Raw genomic sequence first — 15,223 nt, forward strand, 5'->3', positions numbered from 1 at the left:
ACTATGAATTATGGTATTTTTACTGCAGTTTTTGCATTTAATGATGGTTATATAAGTACAGTAAATTTATGGAGCATTTAGGTTTGAGTTTACGAAAACTTAAGGCGAATTCAATCAAAAATCTGGAGCGAATTAAACTGCAAAAAGTTGAAAAAACAGCTAATGGTCTCGAAAATAAAATCAGACAGGCCAGGACTTTGGAAAAAGGAAGCTTGAGGATCTATTTTATAAACAGGAGGGTCCAGACAACTCTGAATATTGTCCTGGACACTACTAAACAGTTACTTTTGTTTCTTTTCGCGATTTCTAAAACTTTTTGTTTTAAATATTTTGATGCCACTTCTTCAGCTCAGGAATATCCTACAGTAGTGACTACATATCTTTTTAAATATAAGCTAGTCATAGACATAGTGGTTTAAAAAACTTTTGATTCTTGTGTGTGTGTGTGTGTATCTAAATACAAATAAAAGTCCAAAGAATGAACAGAAAAAAATTCAGAGTCCTAGCTTGATTAGAGAGATAAATGGCATAAAGCTAACATTACGGAAGATTACGGGAGTTAGACTCCCGTAACATCAGAACTGAAACAAAAGACAACTGTATTCAAGCTGAGTTGAGACGCGAAAACTGGCAACAGACACCAAAATGCAGAGTCTTGGGTCGTTGCAAGCGCACGTGGCATGTTTTGTCCCTAAATACTGAAATCAGCCATATAGTGTGAAAGCATCAATTGTTTGAAACCCCACAAGTCCAACCAGCTGGCAGTTTGTGATTTATGTACGATAGAGCATGAAAAGCATTGTGTTTTGAGGCCTGTGCGAAGCCAAAGATATACACTTGTACTCTCGATATCTCTCAGTCAATATTACATGGAATCTTGCATTTTTCATATCTCTGATTCTGTGCAATGTGGAAACATTCACACTATATTTTGAAGCAATATCAGTCTATATAATTCAATATACAATTTTGCAGTCACTATACAATTTTGTGTAGCTGGCTTTTAAAAACCTTCTCCTTCTCTACAGTAAATGAAAATAGTGTTTTCATCAGGTCAGTCAGCAGGTTTTGTTTGCGTTCTGTTTTTTCTCTCTTTACTTTAATTATTAACTGAAATTAATGTTTAAGACATGTCAATACTGATTAAGAATTAAGTGTTTAATATAATTTAATTACAACCCAACTTTAAAAACTTATATGATAAAATATTTTAAGATTCATACAACAATTTTTTTAGTGTTACAAAAATTACATTTAAGATGCTTTGAAATTAATTTTTATGCATTGAAGAAACAATGCGCTGCTTGAAAAATGAATCACTAATCCAGATTAAACTACAAATTTGTTTGATTTCTATTGTGCGAACCCCTGCCTAAAAGTATCGTTATCCAACGCTAAAACTCTAAAGCTTAAGTGGTTTGGTACACTTAGAAATAAAATTGGCCATATTTACTTCATCAGTAACAAGTTTTATTTAAAAAATATACTGATAACACCAAAAAACGTTCAACACAAGCAATATACAGATTGTTTATAGGTGTCATTAAAATACATCTTTATAAAAATCACTTTAACTAAAAAGAAAAAAAATCATACACTAAAGCCAGATCTATGTGTTGATCAGAAATTCATTCTTATTTTCACTAGGTCGAACAATTAACATTGGATTTCTTTAGAAACGTCCAATCTCAATGTACCGACATAACTTCAGTTGGATAAATAACCAGGGCTGTTGTAACACATTTTAAGACATAAAAAGCTATAAACCCACTTACACTATATTTATAGAACAAATTAAAAATTTTAACATCTTAATAAAACAAGCCTTAAGTTAAAATATAACAGGTCTATAGTTTAAACAGTGGAAGAAACAAATGACGTGTAACAGTTTCTGTAAAACATAATCCAAATAGAAGGTTCAGACATTGATGAACTTCTGAAATAACTATACAAAGCTACAACACAATTTATTTCTTTTTTATAATCACATGACAGATTTTTCTCTCCTCTCAGATTATATTATAAAGCTGTATAAGTATAAACAAAAAATTACATAAATGCCACTAAATTGATCAAATATATATGATAAAAACTGTGATTAAACAATTTTGCTAATATTATTCACATGTGAACAATAGAATCAATTACAATTAGGACTAAAGAAATATTTTCAATATGAAAACAGTATAACATCTAATTTATAACTAAGTATTATTCTTTCAGAGTACATATCTTCTTCAACACGCTATCTTCGAAATTATTACTACAGACTTAAAAATATTGTTACTTGATCTAACTTGGCATACTCTTATAAGTGACATAAATCAGCTGAGAGTTTGCTGTAAAACCACACTTTTCGGTAATTCCTTATTGGTATGAAAGTTTAATATAGCTTCTCCATCCAAGACATACATCTTCCTGTTTCTGTTGATACGATTATTAAACTACTGATAGAATTTCAGGTAGGATCAGATCGTGTGTCCGAACAAATGTACCCAGAAATGTGTTAGTTCTCATACTTAAGAAGACATTTTTAAATTGCAGCTTTTATATCAAGAATATTTATCATTCAATTAAGACATCGAATAGCTTATGATACAACTATAAATTGATTTTACTATCCACTGGATTTGTTCTTAAGCCCACTTTTCCCTCATAACCTTTTTCTATCCCAATTTCTTAATAAATCCAAAATCGTATTTTTAAAAGAGGCGAGTCTCCCCATTTTAAACCAGTCTAGTACTGCAGTGTTTTCTACTAGACTCAAAATAACTCCCAAAAGCCAATTTGTTTACTTAAATAAAACAGTCACCCCTTGACATATCAAACCTTACTTGAATTCAATATCGCTAATTTTAAATACCAATGTTCGAGGGTTGTTATTGGCAAATTCCGATATGTATATGGAGGTCATGGTGAATTAAGGTTCCAAGTCTACATGAAATAAAAAGTTTTCTAATGATAATTATAGCTGTAAATGTTTTCATTGTTCAATTTCAGTACTGATTAAAAGTTTAAATTACATCATTAAAAGTACAGTAAAACCTTGATTATAAAAAATAATAGGGGTTGAACATGTTTTGGATAACCAAAATTTCCGATAATACGAGGTTAATAAATGAAGAATTTTTTGGAAATATATGCAGGTATACTCAAATTATAACATAAGCATAGTTTTTATAATATGTACAGAGCAAGAATATTTTACAGAACATTTAAAAACAATAGAATACAAATAAACTTATTTGTTCTTCAAATACATTTTTTTCTCCCAACAAATTGTGATATCTAAGGATTTGGGGCGCTTTTCACGCACATGAAAGTTCAAAGTTCTTTTCCATTGGTCCTTCAAAATAGATCTAAAATAATATGATAAAAAATACGAATCCAGGTTGAATTTGAAAAATTCAATTCATCGACGAATTTATTTATTGAAATGAGGCTGTGTTAGCTAAGTCAACTAGATAATATACCATATTCCAATCACATATAATATACTAAGATAATATATCATATTAAATCAATAATTTTAATATTCACAACAAAAATGAAGATATTATACAAATGAATAATAATCAATAAATTAAAAATATATTATTTAACATTGTTCAATGAATTTGAAGATACACCCATTTAAAGAATCATATCTGCACAAGTTGATATGATGTAGTTGTATGGCTTTGTATGATGTTGAACAAATACATATCCACATTTGATTTTCTTTTGCTTACTCACTCTTTCACTCATCATTTTGAGACTTCACAATACTTGTGTGGGGGGGGGGGGAGGGGGGACAGAGATGCTCTAAGTAAATTGCAACACTCTGATGTTTGTAGCCCATAGTAAAAATAAAAAAAATCTGTTTATATACAATACTTACTGTAATACAGTATTACATTTGATTTTTGAACAGCCGTTTTATTCAAATTCTACTATTCATATGGCGTTTCTGGAATTTACATCATGGAGAGTGTGAGGTTTCCGAATGATCAAGCGAGACGAAATGAACTATGAATGTCTCTTAATGGACATTGTATTAATAGTTAAATAAGAATTGCCAAGAATATATTTGGTATATAGAGAAGACATGCTGTAGAAAAAGTGTAATTCATGAACTGAAAAAATAACAACCGCTGATTCAACAAAATTCTCACAGTTGTATTCTACAACAAGACAACTATGTCCAGAACGAAACACAAAACTTGAATCTTAGATATGCCTGGGCAATTTAAAAATCTTTGACCAGGCAAATTTTATTCTTGTAATTTAAACTCATCTTGAAATCATACACAGCCTGCTGTAATTCTGTAAGTGTCAGAGTACTAGCAAGTATGAATTGTAATCTTTTTGGTAACACTGATTTTTTTAAGTTCTTGAATAATTAGTTTCCATAAATATTTAGATTTTTATTAACTTTAAATTCAAATTTAATAGTATCAATCTTTACATTCTAAAAATGTGAGTAATTATCATATTCTTTTTTAATATCCAATACTTAAGCCTTTGAGTGCCGCTGATCAACAATGTTGACAGTACAGACTGATAAATAAAAAATAAATACAATAAAATACATATTATAGCAATAAAAATCTAAAAATAAATATGTATATAATAAACGTATGTGACATATTTTTGTTTGTTCACTTTAAAAAGGCATGTATTGTATTGTACAAAATCTCAATAAAATTTAAAAAAGATGTATTTCGTATTTAGGTATCATGAAAAGTTATAAACATCAAAATAGTTTTTTATATAAAAAAAAATTAAAAATAAAGCATCCTTCTTTAAATGGATTGTTTAATTTTGTATACATTTTAGTTTGAACAACAATAGGGTATGTTTTATTTTTCACTTTATTAAAGAAATTTAAAAAAATAATGATTAAAAACTGTTAAATAGTTATACCATAGCTTTTTTCCCAAACATTTTCAAATTTTCAGAATATAGTCTGGCACTTTATCCATATGAGTTTGAGAGATGTCTGCGGCGCTCAAAGGGTTAATATAAAATTTAATAAAATCAACTGATTGATAACATTGAAAAATAAATATCTTTCATGTATTTGATCGTTTAATAAAGTCATACGATCAACATGAAAATGTAGCATCAATGCCTGTTAGCATAAATTGTTAATGTTACACTTTTGAGTATTATTTACATAAAAATAAAAAGGTGCTGTGTATATTTGAAGGTATGTGTGTAGTACTTGTAAACTAACAGTCAAATGTCAGAATATTAAAAGCTATATTTCACCAAGTCTCAATTACTTCTTAATTAGTTAAGTTTTCTGCAATTAACTGTAAGATGAAGTACACAGTAAATCGGTGGAAAGAACAACTAATCAAATATTGAACCAAAGCCCAGGGGGATTACATATATCAAAAACTTAATCATAAATCAACTACAACAGGAACTTTTATTGTCAGAAAACAAGTAAACCCGTGGAAAACAGTATCATCATTTATTTTTCTAAGTGTCAAATGACAAATTTTACAATATTCCTAAATGTTGTTTATCTGTGTAATACAGTAAAGGATTTACAGTGTTGCAGGTTGAGATAACATGTGATAAAACATAATCAGGTGATACAAGAATATAAGAAAAAACACATATTCAGGGAAAACAGCATTAACAAACATTGTATATTGAAACTGATGTCATAATAATTTAATATAAAAATAAAAAAGCCCTGTAACTAACGAATATAAATGTTATTAGGATTTTTATAAAGCTTAAACAAATTCTACACAAACGTCAATAATATAAACAAACACAGTAACGTAAAATGACCAGTTCTTATCAACGGTACATAGAAACATTTTTACTTGTCATTTCAATACACATAATTAACAATAACAGAGTATTATGTTTAAATAAAAATCACAGAACTATGAACAACTCATATAAGACTGCCACCGATTGATTAATAATTTAATTTTATAACCAGTCACTTACAGCAAATTGTCACGACAGCGTCTCTACCCCACACATACTCTAATTTTTACCATGTAAATGTACAGAACAAAATCTCTTTGGGTATTTACTAAGTACATGCCAAATATCAGTCTAATCTGTGGTTTTTTGGTTTCTAGCCGAATGAATGCATATACATACAGACATACTTATATACAAGACCTACTGTTTTGGAGTTACGAGTACCCCAAAATGGATATTTCCAAAAAATATAAATGTTAAACCAACATGTAAAATTTTATTTCAAGCAATGCCCACAAAAGTTATTTCTGATAAGAATCTATATTAAAAATCTGGCTCAATATTCAAATAATCATAAATTTCAATATAAGCTGGGTCCTTACTTTAACATTGGTAAAGAGCTGATGTTCCAGTATTATATCTCATAACAATAATGCGACTTACAAAAAAAGGTTATAGAGGGACATTTGTACTAGGAAATGGCATAACTTTTAATTGCCGCCACCTTAACAAATTTACCAGTGTTGCTGGATTTTAACTTAAACATAATAATCAACATAAGAACATTTATGCTGAATTTCATGCTTCATACAACTATTTTTACGAGTCATCATGCTGTCGGACATGTATTTACATAAACAACACACGCACATATATATTATTTTTTAATGATATCTTTTACTTGAATTTCAAAGCTCTCTCAAAAGAGAAATATTGTAATAAATTATTGAATTGTAAATCTTATAAAATTATCACAAATAACAAAGTGTTACAATTTTATAACCTTTAATATCTGGATATTTGAGGATATTACGGAGTAATGGGCCGATTAAATTAACTCTAATTTCGATTTTCGATGTACATTTTTGGTCTTGACTCTGTATTTGATTGAGATTGTTCTTTTATTGGTAACTAGACCTATTCAACAAATTTTAATTCTGACTTCAAAATGTGTTATCTACGTTTATTTTATTATTTTGATCCAAATATTTTACAATTTTCAATCTAATGTCATACAGTATCTTGAGGTCTTGGTGTTATATACACACACACACTAATAATTTAGTAATGTATTGGTTTCTGAAATCCATTTTTTTGGTACCCCCAAATGAACTGGAATAACCAATTACGTAGTATACTAACTCTTGGCCCAATAATTATCCGCAGCAAGGTGCATCTTTCTCTGAGCCGCAACAATTTTTAACACATTGATAATCAATTTAAAAATCCCATTCTAAGACCCAATCTATATTTATAAATAACCCTTTTTAATTCTGATGTACGATATTGAAGTCTGTAAAACTACTTGGTATCAATTTGGACTCAAAGCTTAGCTGGGGAATCCATACAAACCATTTATGTATTAGATTGGCAAGAGTAATATTTCTACTAAAAAAACTAAAATTGTATACAAGTCTTAATCTTGTCATTAGCGCATATTACGCTTTCTTTAATGTACACCTTCTGTATGGGGTTTTACTGTGGGGCAACTCTAGTGGAGCCAAGACTGTGTTTAAGTGGCAAAAGAAAGCCATACGCTGCATAGTAGGAATTAGCGACAATGAGTCCTGTAGGCCATTTTTTGAAGAACTGGGTATACATACGCTTCCATGTATATATATATATATATTACACAGTTTAGTTTTTGTTAAGGAAAATCTCGACTCTTTCAATCTTAGAAGCTTTAACCATGAACACAACACTAGAATTAAAAATACAATTGATGTGCAATATGCTAGGTTAAGTAAAACTCAACAGAAACTATGCAATAACCGGAGCTAGGCTATTCAATAAGTTACCATTAAGTGCTAGATCAATTTCTGTTGGTAGGTTTAAGAATGTTGTTGCAGAGTGGCTCAAGAGAAAAACATTTTATTCTGTAGATGAGATTTTTTATGCTAATTTTAGTGACTTACAATTTTAAAATTTTAAACAATTTTAAACTTTTAACATAGATATAGATTGTATTTATTTTAGGCTCTGTAGGCCTACTTAGTGATATTTTTAATATCATATTTGACTTTGTCAATACAATTTTGTAATTGTTGGACGACAATAAAATGATTCTGATTCTGATATTGACCAACAATGGAGAATATACATAGATATAGAACAGAATTACAGCTGAAGACAGAACTTACTGCATTAAAAAAATATAAAAAACAAAAACTAGATTTAATAATATAAAAAAATCTAATCACAATCAGTAAAGCTTTATGACTATAAAATATAGAATTTAACAGCAAAATCTTTAAAAAAAATAATAAAACTGGAAAACAATACTTTAGAAAAATACACAGGCTAGTCACAAAGAAAAACAAGAGATAATAAAAAACGAATAAATGTGTGAAAAGAACCACTTAATAGACAAAAAAGACTAAGATGGCTGTGTTGTGTTAAAGTGGAAGTTAAGACGATAATACCACACAGAATGATGGGACAGGTCCTTTATCCTTTATAATGAGTGAAGAACAGCCTGGCAAAGCTTGGAAGAGACCTTAAGGTAGTTTTATGGTAGAAGAATATGGAAGAACATTTTTTAGTGAGGAGAACCCACCATACAACTTTGGCCATACTTTGTGGCGATATAAGTCTGAATAAGTAATCACATAACAATTGGAAAATTTACTTTAAAAATATTACAATGTAGTTTTTTTACACTTGTACATTCAATATAAAAACATAACTCTGTCTCGCAATTTCAGTGGGAAAATCTAGACATGTGCTTAAGAATATCGCATTGTGTAACAAAACACTGCGCTTTTTAATGGAAAGTAAAATATCCTAAGTACCTGAAAGATAATCTGGGGTGACAATCTACTTCAATATTTATCAGTCAACAAAGCATATGCAATTTGCAACAAAGGTAGAAATCTCTTAACTTTATGCCCAGTGCACCGGTATAATGTGCCACCTTTTGCCTGAACAGGTGGCGCGCAAATAATTGTGACGTCTTAATATTTATGCTAGTCAAAGATAATATAGTTTCTGGGTTCATGCCTTTTCACAGACAATTATCATCACAGAGAAGTTTAGTACGACAAATAAGAAAAAAGATTTTTTAAGAACATTATAAAGAAGATTTGAAACCTAGAATTGTGTTCTTGTAGTTTCCTTCCTGACACCATTCTATACCTTAGTATCTTTGTATTGATATTACTCCGACTTAAAATCAACATTGTTTCTTAAATACTTTGACAGCCCAAATAAAAGTTGAATGTGCCTTTTAACCCTTTCAATGCCAGACATTATTTGTTGTGTGCGTGCATGAAGAGCAACCCACACTCCAAGAATGTCGTGACGGTTCGGAAAAAATATAAAAACTTTCTTAAATATTTTACAAACTTAAATGTTAATAAAATTGAACATGATCTCTATATATTATAATATGAACAAATTAAATTATGATAAATCTTGGTTTAAATTTAACCCATACAAATCTTTATTCAGTATATAACTCTTTTATTTACAAATATATTTGGTTTTTTGTGCATAGTACTGAAATTAACTTTTTACATTACGTTTTGTGGATGATATCAAATTTAATTTTTTCACTAAAGTTATTAGTTATTTCCTAAAGCAATATGCACATGTATGATCTGGAATTTAAGTAAAAACAATAATGTAAAAGAATAAAAACGTATTAGTTACAAAAATCTGCTGATGAAGAAAAGAACAATCAGCTGATGACGACTCCAATCATAACCATGTATCTTGTAGTTTATTTTGTTTATGAGGTGATGCCTGATATATTTAATCAATGTAAATATGAGTTAAGTATTTAATATTCATTTCCTGAATGTTTATCAAAATTATGCGATAGTTAACTCTAATTTTTATTTTTGACAGAAACTTTTAAATATCTAGAAAAATGTGCTTTGACTTCTCTTTCAACATTATACTACTAATGCCTGTAAAATAGGACACAGGCACTGAAAAGATTAAGTTACTTGTATACCCATGTGCATATCCCTTTTAATACCAACTCTGTACAAATTATCATATAACCACTTACATGTAATTGTTCACAATTCCATTTACATAGTCATGAATTCTTTTCTCTGAATTTTTTGTATAACATGTTTTGTTCATTTGTTAATGTCCGCACTTTGGCTGCAAACTCCGATACACGTTTTTCAAATATTCAGAGTCTAACTTAATACAACTCGGTATATAATACATTGTGGTCTCAAAATAATAACAATAAGTATAAAATCACTCAAACACTTAATAACTTACACAAAGTTTGCAGTCTCGTTTGCAACGAGTAACAATTTGTCCTCGATTAAATCTTTGATCGCACCACGTTTGTCCTCATACCAGTGACTCCACCGTATTACGGTGGGGGTGGGATACATGACCTGGCAGATCTGTGGCTAGCACACACAATCACACATATGCCTATTATTCAGATGTATTTTGTTACACTAGTTTAAACACATTTAATAAAAAATTTTATACACACAAAAACCTGCGCTAGGGAAAACATGCAATTTAGTGCACAGCAGCAGAAATAATTAAAAAAACTTGATGTAGTTACGATCTGTTTTACAGAAAAATCCTTGATGGTGGTTTTGCTTTTTGGCACTCCCAAAAAAAGCAGTTAGAGGTACAACAAAACCGGGAGTGCCCGTTAGAGTTCATTTGTCTGTTGTCCGTTTCAGAGACTAAGCAACTTATAACAGTTTAAATGCATTAAAGAGCCACAGCCGATATTATAACCATTATATATAATTATAAAAAGAGTATACAAAACAAAGTGGAGTATTGAAGTGGCAGTACAATGAGCAGCCATATGTGCTTCGACTAGTGTCATGAGTGATTCACGTCAGCCTGCAACAGAAACATTCCGTTACTCTCGGATCGTTTTAGAAATCAAACACTTCTAAACAAAATTTACATAGTCACTCAATAAAGAACAAGCACAAATATTTACCACCAAAATGTTAAAATCTAAGATAATGACAGGCCGAGTTACAAAGTTGAAACTTCTCAGACATATTTTACTGAATTATAAAAGCCACTCTGTGTGAAGTAAGGTATTAACATCACCCAACCAAATACCGTCGGTATAGTACCATTAGTACAGGGTGGTTCATATGTCAGTTTCCCCAGAAGAGAAATTTAAAGGCGTTATAGGTTAATTGAATAAACACATTTTTAGACAAGAAGAAAACAAATACAATATATGAAATTACTTACATATTACCATACAATGTTATAGCAGTTGTTTGAAATGTCCACCTTGATTTTGTATACACTTCATACAACGACTGAGAACAGAATCACAAATTTTTAGCAATAAAGGTTTATCGTTATTAACAAGTTCAAATACATTTTTAATTAGGTTTCTGAGTTCGTCAAGATTTTGCTGTTAAAAAAATCCCAATTTATGGGGAAACTGACATATGCACCACCCTGCATTTATGGTTTCAATATACCAGATAATTAACCCTTTGAGTGCCACGGGTATTTTCCGAAGGCATATGCATAAAGTGCCACGCTGTTTTTCGCATATTTGTAAGCTTTTGGGGAAAAAGCTGTTGTAAAATAACTGCCAAACAGATTTCCATAATTTTGCTGTTGTTATTTTTCTTATTAAATGCAGAATATGATACATATTGTTACAAATAAAATTTGATTTATAAAAATATAAAAATTTCAGTATTTATAACAAAACATTTTTACTTTTGTATAGAAAGTTAAGTTTCAACCTAATTTGAGTGTATACGGTATTAAAAAAAATGTTTTCTTTATACCATGATAAAGGCCATATAATTCTAAATGAAACCCATGTGTAATATCTTATGCTATAATTTAGAAAAGATGGCATACATATAATTAACAAAATGCTGCCTGGTACCGACATTTTATAAACTGTACTTCATTTGTCCAGAGTTTAGAAATTACTTAGTAATGATGTAGTTTCCCCAATAAATCTAATAAAACATCAATATAACACAAATAAATATGATTAGTAAATGTAGAAACAAATACTTGCTAACATATTTACATAAAAGTTTACATTTACTAAATAATAACCCTAATAATATTTACACTGAAAATTCAAGTTTTTCGCTTGGACACAACTCAAATCACTACATTACTTTTAGTAAATAAATACAGTAAAATACTGTATAAGTTACTATTTTATTTTGTATTTGCTCAAATGCTTGGTTATCGGCACATAAATAACAAGAAAGGTCGTTACGCAACACGGTACGCGTGACTGGAAGACAGAATCATCGCACAGGTACTTCGGTATTATCACAGCCCACTATTTTTGGACGAGTTTTCCTTATCAGAGATCAAAATAAACTTCATTATACGTTCCTTCTTCCATAATGAATCGAAAAATACTCGATGAGTTACACTTCCTATCTCCAAATAAACACACGAATGACCTGACATTTTCAAATAATGAAGCGTTATTCTTACATTTTGTGATTTCAATGATTATCGTAATCACTTGTAAATTCAAAAATAGGTTAAATAAAGTAAGTTGTTTTAATTACTGTAATTTATTTTGTCCCTGATAAGGAAAACTCGTCCAAAAATAGTGGCTTCTTGATAAGTATCCAAACAATGTAAGTTTCACAGATAAAATAGTAGAGAAACAACATAAAACTCGCATTTATTGATGGTTTGGAACCTATTGAATACAGCTGTCTGGTTATTTAGCCAAAATAATCTTGTACTGTATAAAATATTGTCGAAATACGAAACGTCAAAATTGGCGACGCTGGCACTTTATGCACTTTTCGTACCGTCAAAATTAGCGACGCCGTGGCACTCAAAGGGCTAATATAGTTAATCTGAAATTTCACAGAAACATAAACTTGCAAGAAGAGCATGCACAAAGATATGTGATATTTCACACTGGCGTTTAGAATCTGCAAAGATTGCAATGTGTACATGCCTTGGCAGTAAAACGTTTAATTTCACTTTTGGATTGTATACATGATTGGATTGTACAAATTTCTTAAATCATGATGGTTTTGTAATGACTAAGGTTATTATGGTACAGTCAAAATTTTGTAGTTTGAACCTCTAAACAAAATTATCAGACACGTAAATAATTAATTGTTATATCGATGTCAGCCCACAAAATACAGGAACTGGAAATAACCTGAATCAACATTTTCAGCCTCTTTACATCTTGCTATTCATTGATAATATACTGTTATTATAAATTTAACCAAATTTCAAACTTTACTTGTTTGCACCACAAACAACAGGTTAGTTGCAGGCGTATTATATTTCTACACAAATAACCGGTTACTAACTATGCACCTAAATAATGTCAAACTAAAAATAATTTCTATAGAGCAAAATCAAAGTTATAACAACATTATAATTGACTTACATTGAAAAAACTGGCCAATACTTTAGTCAGACTTCTAAGTGTTTAGATGGAGGATGAATTATGAAAGGTTCGCTCCACATACGTCTCAGATCACCCTACAACAAAAGAAGAATATACAAACACTCAATTAAATTTATACACCATTTTTGTGGTCCACTTGTTTCAGCAAACAGTATGTATTCAAAAACAAACAAGTGTTGCCTTAATTTTTTCAGATGGAAAAATAACTTTCATTACAAACATTTTATTATTAAAAACCTATAAACATAAAAACTGCCCAATACACAAGAAACGAAGACAGCAACCGTACTTGGATACCATACTGACAATGTTCAATTGTATTTAATGTATTGTAAATCAAAACAAAATATGAAAAAAGACCTTTCAAACTAAATACCTATTTATTGACGTTTTTCACATGTTTCTGAGTAATTAATTCCACATCATTTAGTTTTACCATGTTGAGAGTAACTTTGATTAGAACATTTTCTATGTAAACTATTGATGTTTGTCTAATTTTGTAATCAGGACAAATAACATTTTTCACAAAAATTGTCATTTCTGGTTAATGATTTTGATAATCGTTTGAAATTGTGGTCTTATCGTTTTTAGCAGAGGGTATACAGGGTGTCACAAACTTCTGTGGCTGACAGTATCCATCATTTAAAAAAATGGCTCATAAACATAAATTGAAAAATGTGTCGTTTAGCCACTAGCTGCCATTTTGTATTTTTTATAAAAAATTCGTCTATAGAACTAGTAAAGCTATAGATACCAAATTTTGCACATAATATAAGGAAATAAAACAAATTGTGTTATTTGCTTTAATATTAACAAAATGGCACCTGTTGAGAGTAAAAAAACAGTATTGTTATCTAACATTTACAAGATACCAACTATTTTTAAATTGTAATTACATTTCCAATGGTACTTTTTTCAATAAAATCGGTCACACAAAAGCGAAGACCATTTTAAAGATAAGCTTGCACAAGCAGGGAGAAAAAAAAAACATTTCGTCAGATGAAAAGCATCAGCTGTTCTGACAGGTACACTCTTGTAAATGTATCTGGGATCTAACTTTGTTGATTGCGTGCATGTGCTTACAGACAATACATAATTTTTTATGCTCACTTCAACTTCATATTCTAAATGTATTAAACTCTTGCCGAAAGCATAGTTCTCCTAGTGAAGACTATGATGGCAATAGGCCTACAGTTTGCTCACCTTAAGATAAGCCAGACTATGATGGCAATAGGCCTACAGTTTGCTCACCTTGAGATAAGCCAGACTATGAATAGAATAGAATAGAATAATTTATTGGCCACAAGATATTTCACACAAATACATAGGCAGGTCAGTATAATTTATAATTGTACTTCACTAGTTAAAGAAGTCATTGTCAGTCCATTGACTCAATAAAAACTCACTTAATTGAATAAAATTGCATTATTTAACAAGAAATTATATAATTTTGGATTTAAAAGAACAGTCTTTTAATTTTTTCATTTCCATAGGCAATTTATTCATGAATTTTGATGCAATGTGCAGAGGGTTTTTTTCACTTTTGCTAAGTCTATGTGGAGGTAAATTTATTAAATGGCTATTTCTTGTATTGTACGAGTGGATTTCATTTCTGAGCATAATTCTGTCTTCATTTTTTCTAAGATACAACAAGCATTGCATTATACACAGACAAGGTAGAGTGAGAATCCTGAGCTGTACAAAAATATCCCTACAGTGATCAAGCCTACCAGCTCCAGCAATGATACGGATAGCCTTTTTCTGTAGTATAAATACCTCTTCGGCATGGGAGGCTCCACCCCATACAACAAGACCATAGGTAATATGTGATTGGAAAATACCAAAATAGGCAGTGCGGATCCCGTTCTGGTCCAATTCACCACATAAGCGTTTTAAGGCATA

The 15,223-nt window shown here is 30.1% G+C and overlaps 1 protein-coding gene across 1 annotated transcript in view; it reads right to left on the bottom strand.

Annotated features, from left to right (window-relative positions):
* Window positions 1–9,889: 9,889 nt before the first annotated feature.
* Window positions 9,890–15,223, bottom strand: part of LOC124368867 (signal peptide peptidase-like 3) — a 48,373-nt gene continuing 43,039 nt past the window's right edge. Inside the window, exons 12-13 of the mRNA XM_046826331.1 lie at window positions 13,301–13,395; window positions 9,890–10,767 (exon numbers count right to left, since the gene is read on the bottom strand). Coding sequence (XP_046682287.1) covers window positions 13,327–13,395 — 69 coding nt within the window. The 3' untranslated portion in view covers window positions 9,890–10,767; window positions 13,301–13,326. The remainder of the gene's footprint in view (window positions 10,768–13,300; window positions 13,396–15,223) is intronic.

This window comes from Homalodisca vitripennis, chromosome X, assembly GCF_021130785.1.
Source record: "Homalodisca vitripennis isolate AUS2020 chromosome X, UT_GWSS_2.1, whole genome shotgun sequence".
NCBI lineage: Eukaryota > Metazoa > Arthropoda > Insecta > Hemiptera > Cicadellidae > Homalodisca > Homalodisca vitripennis.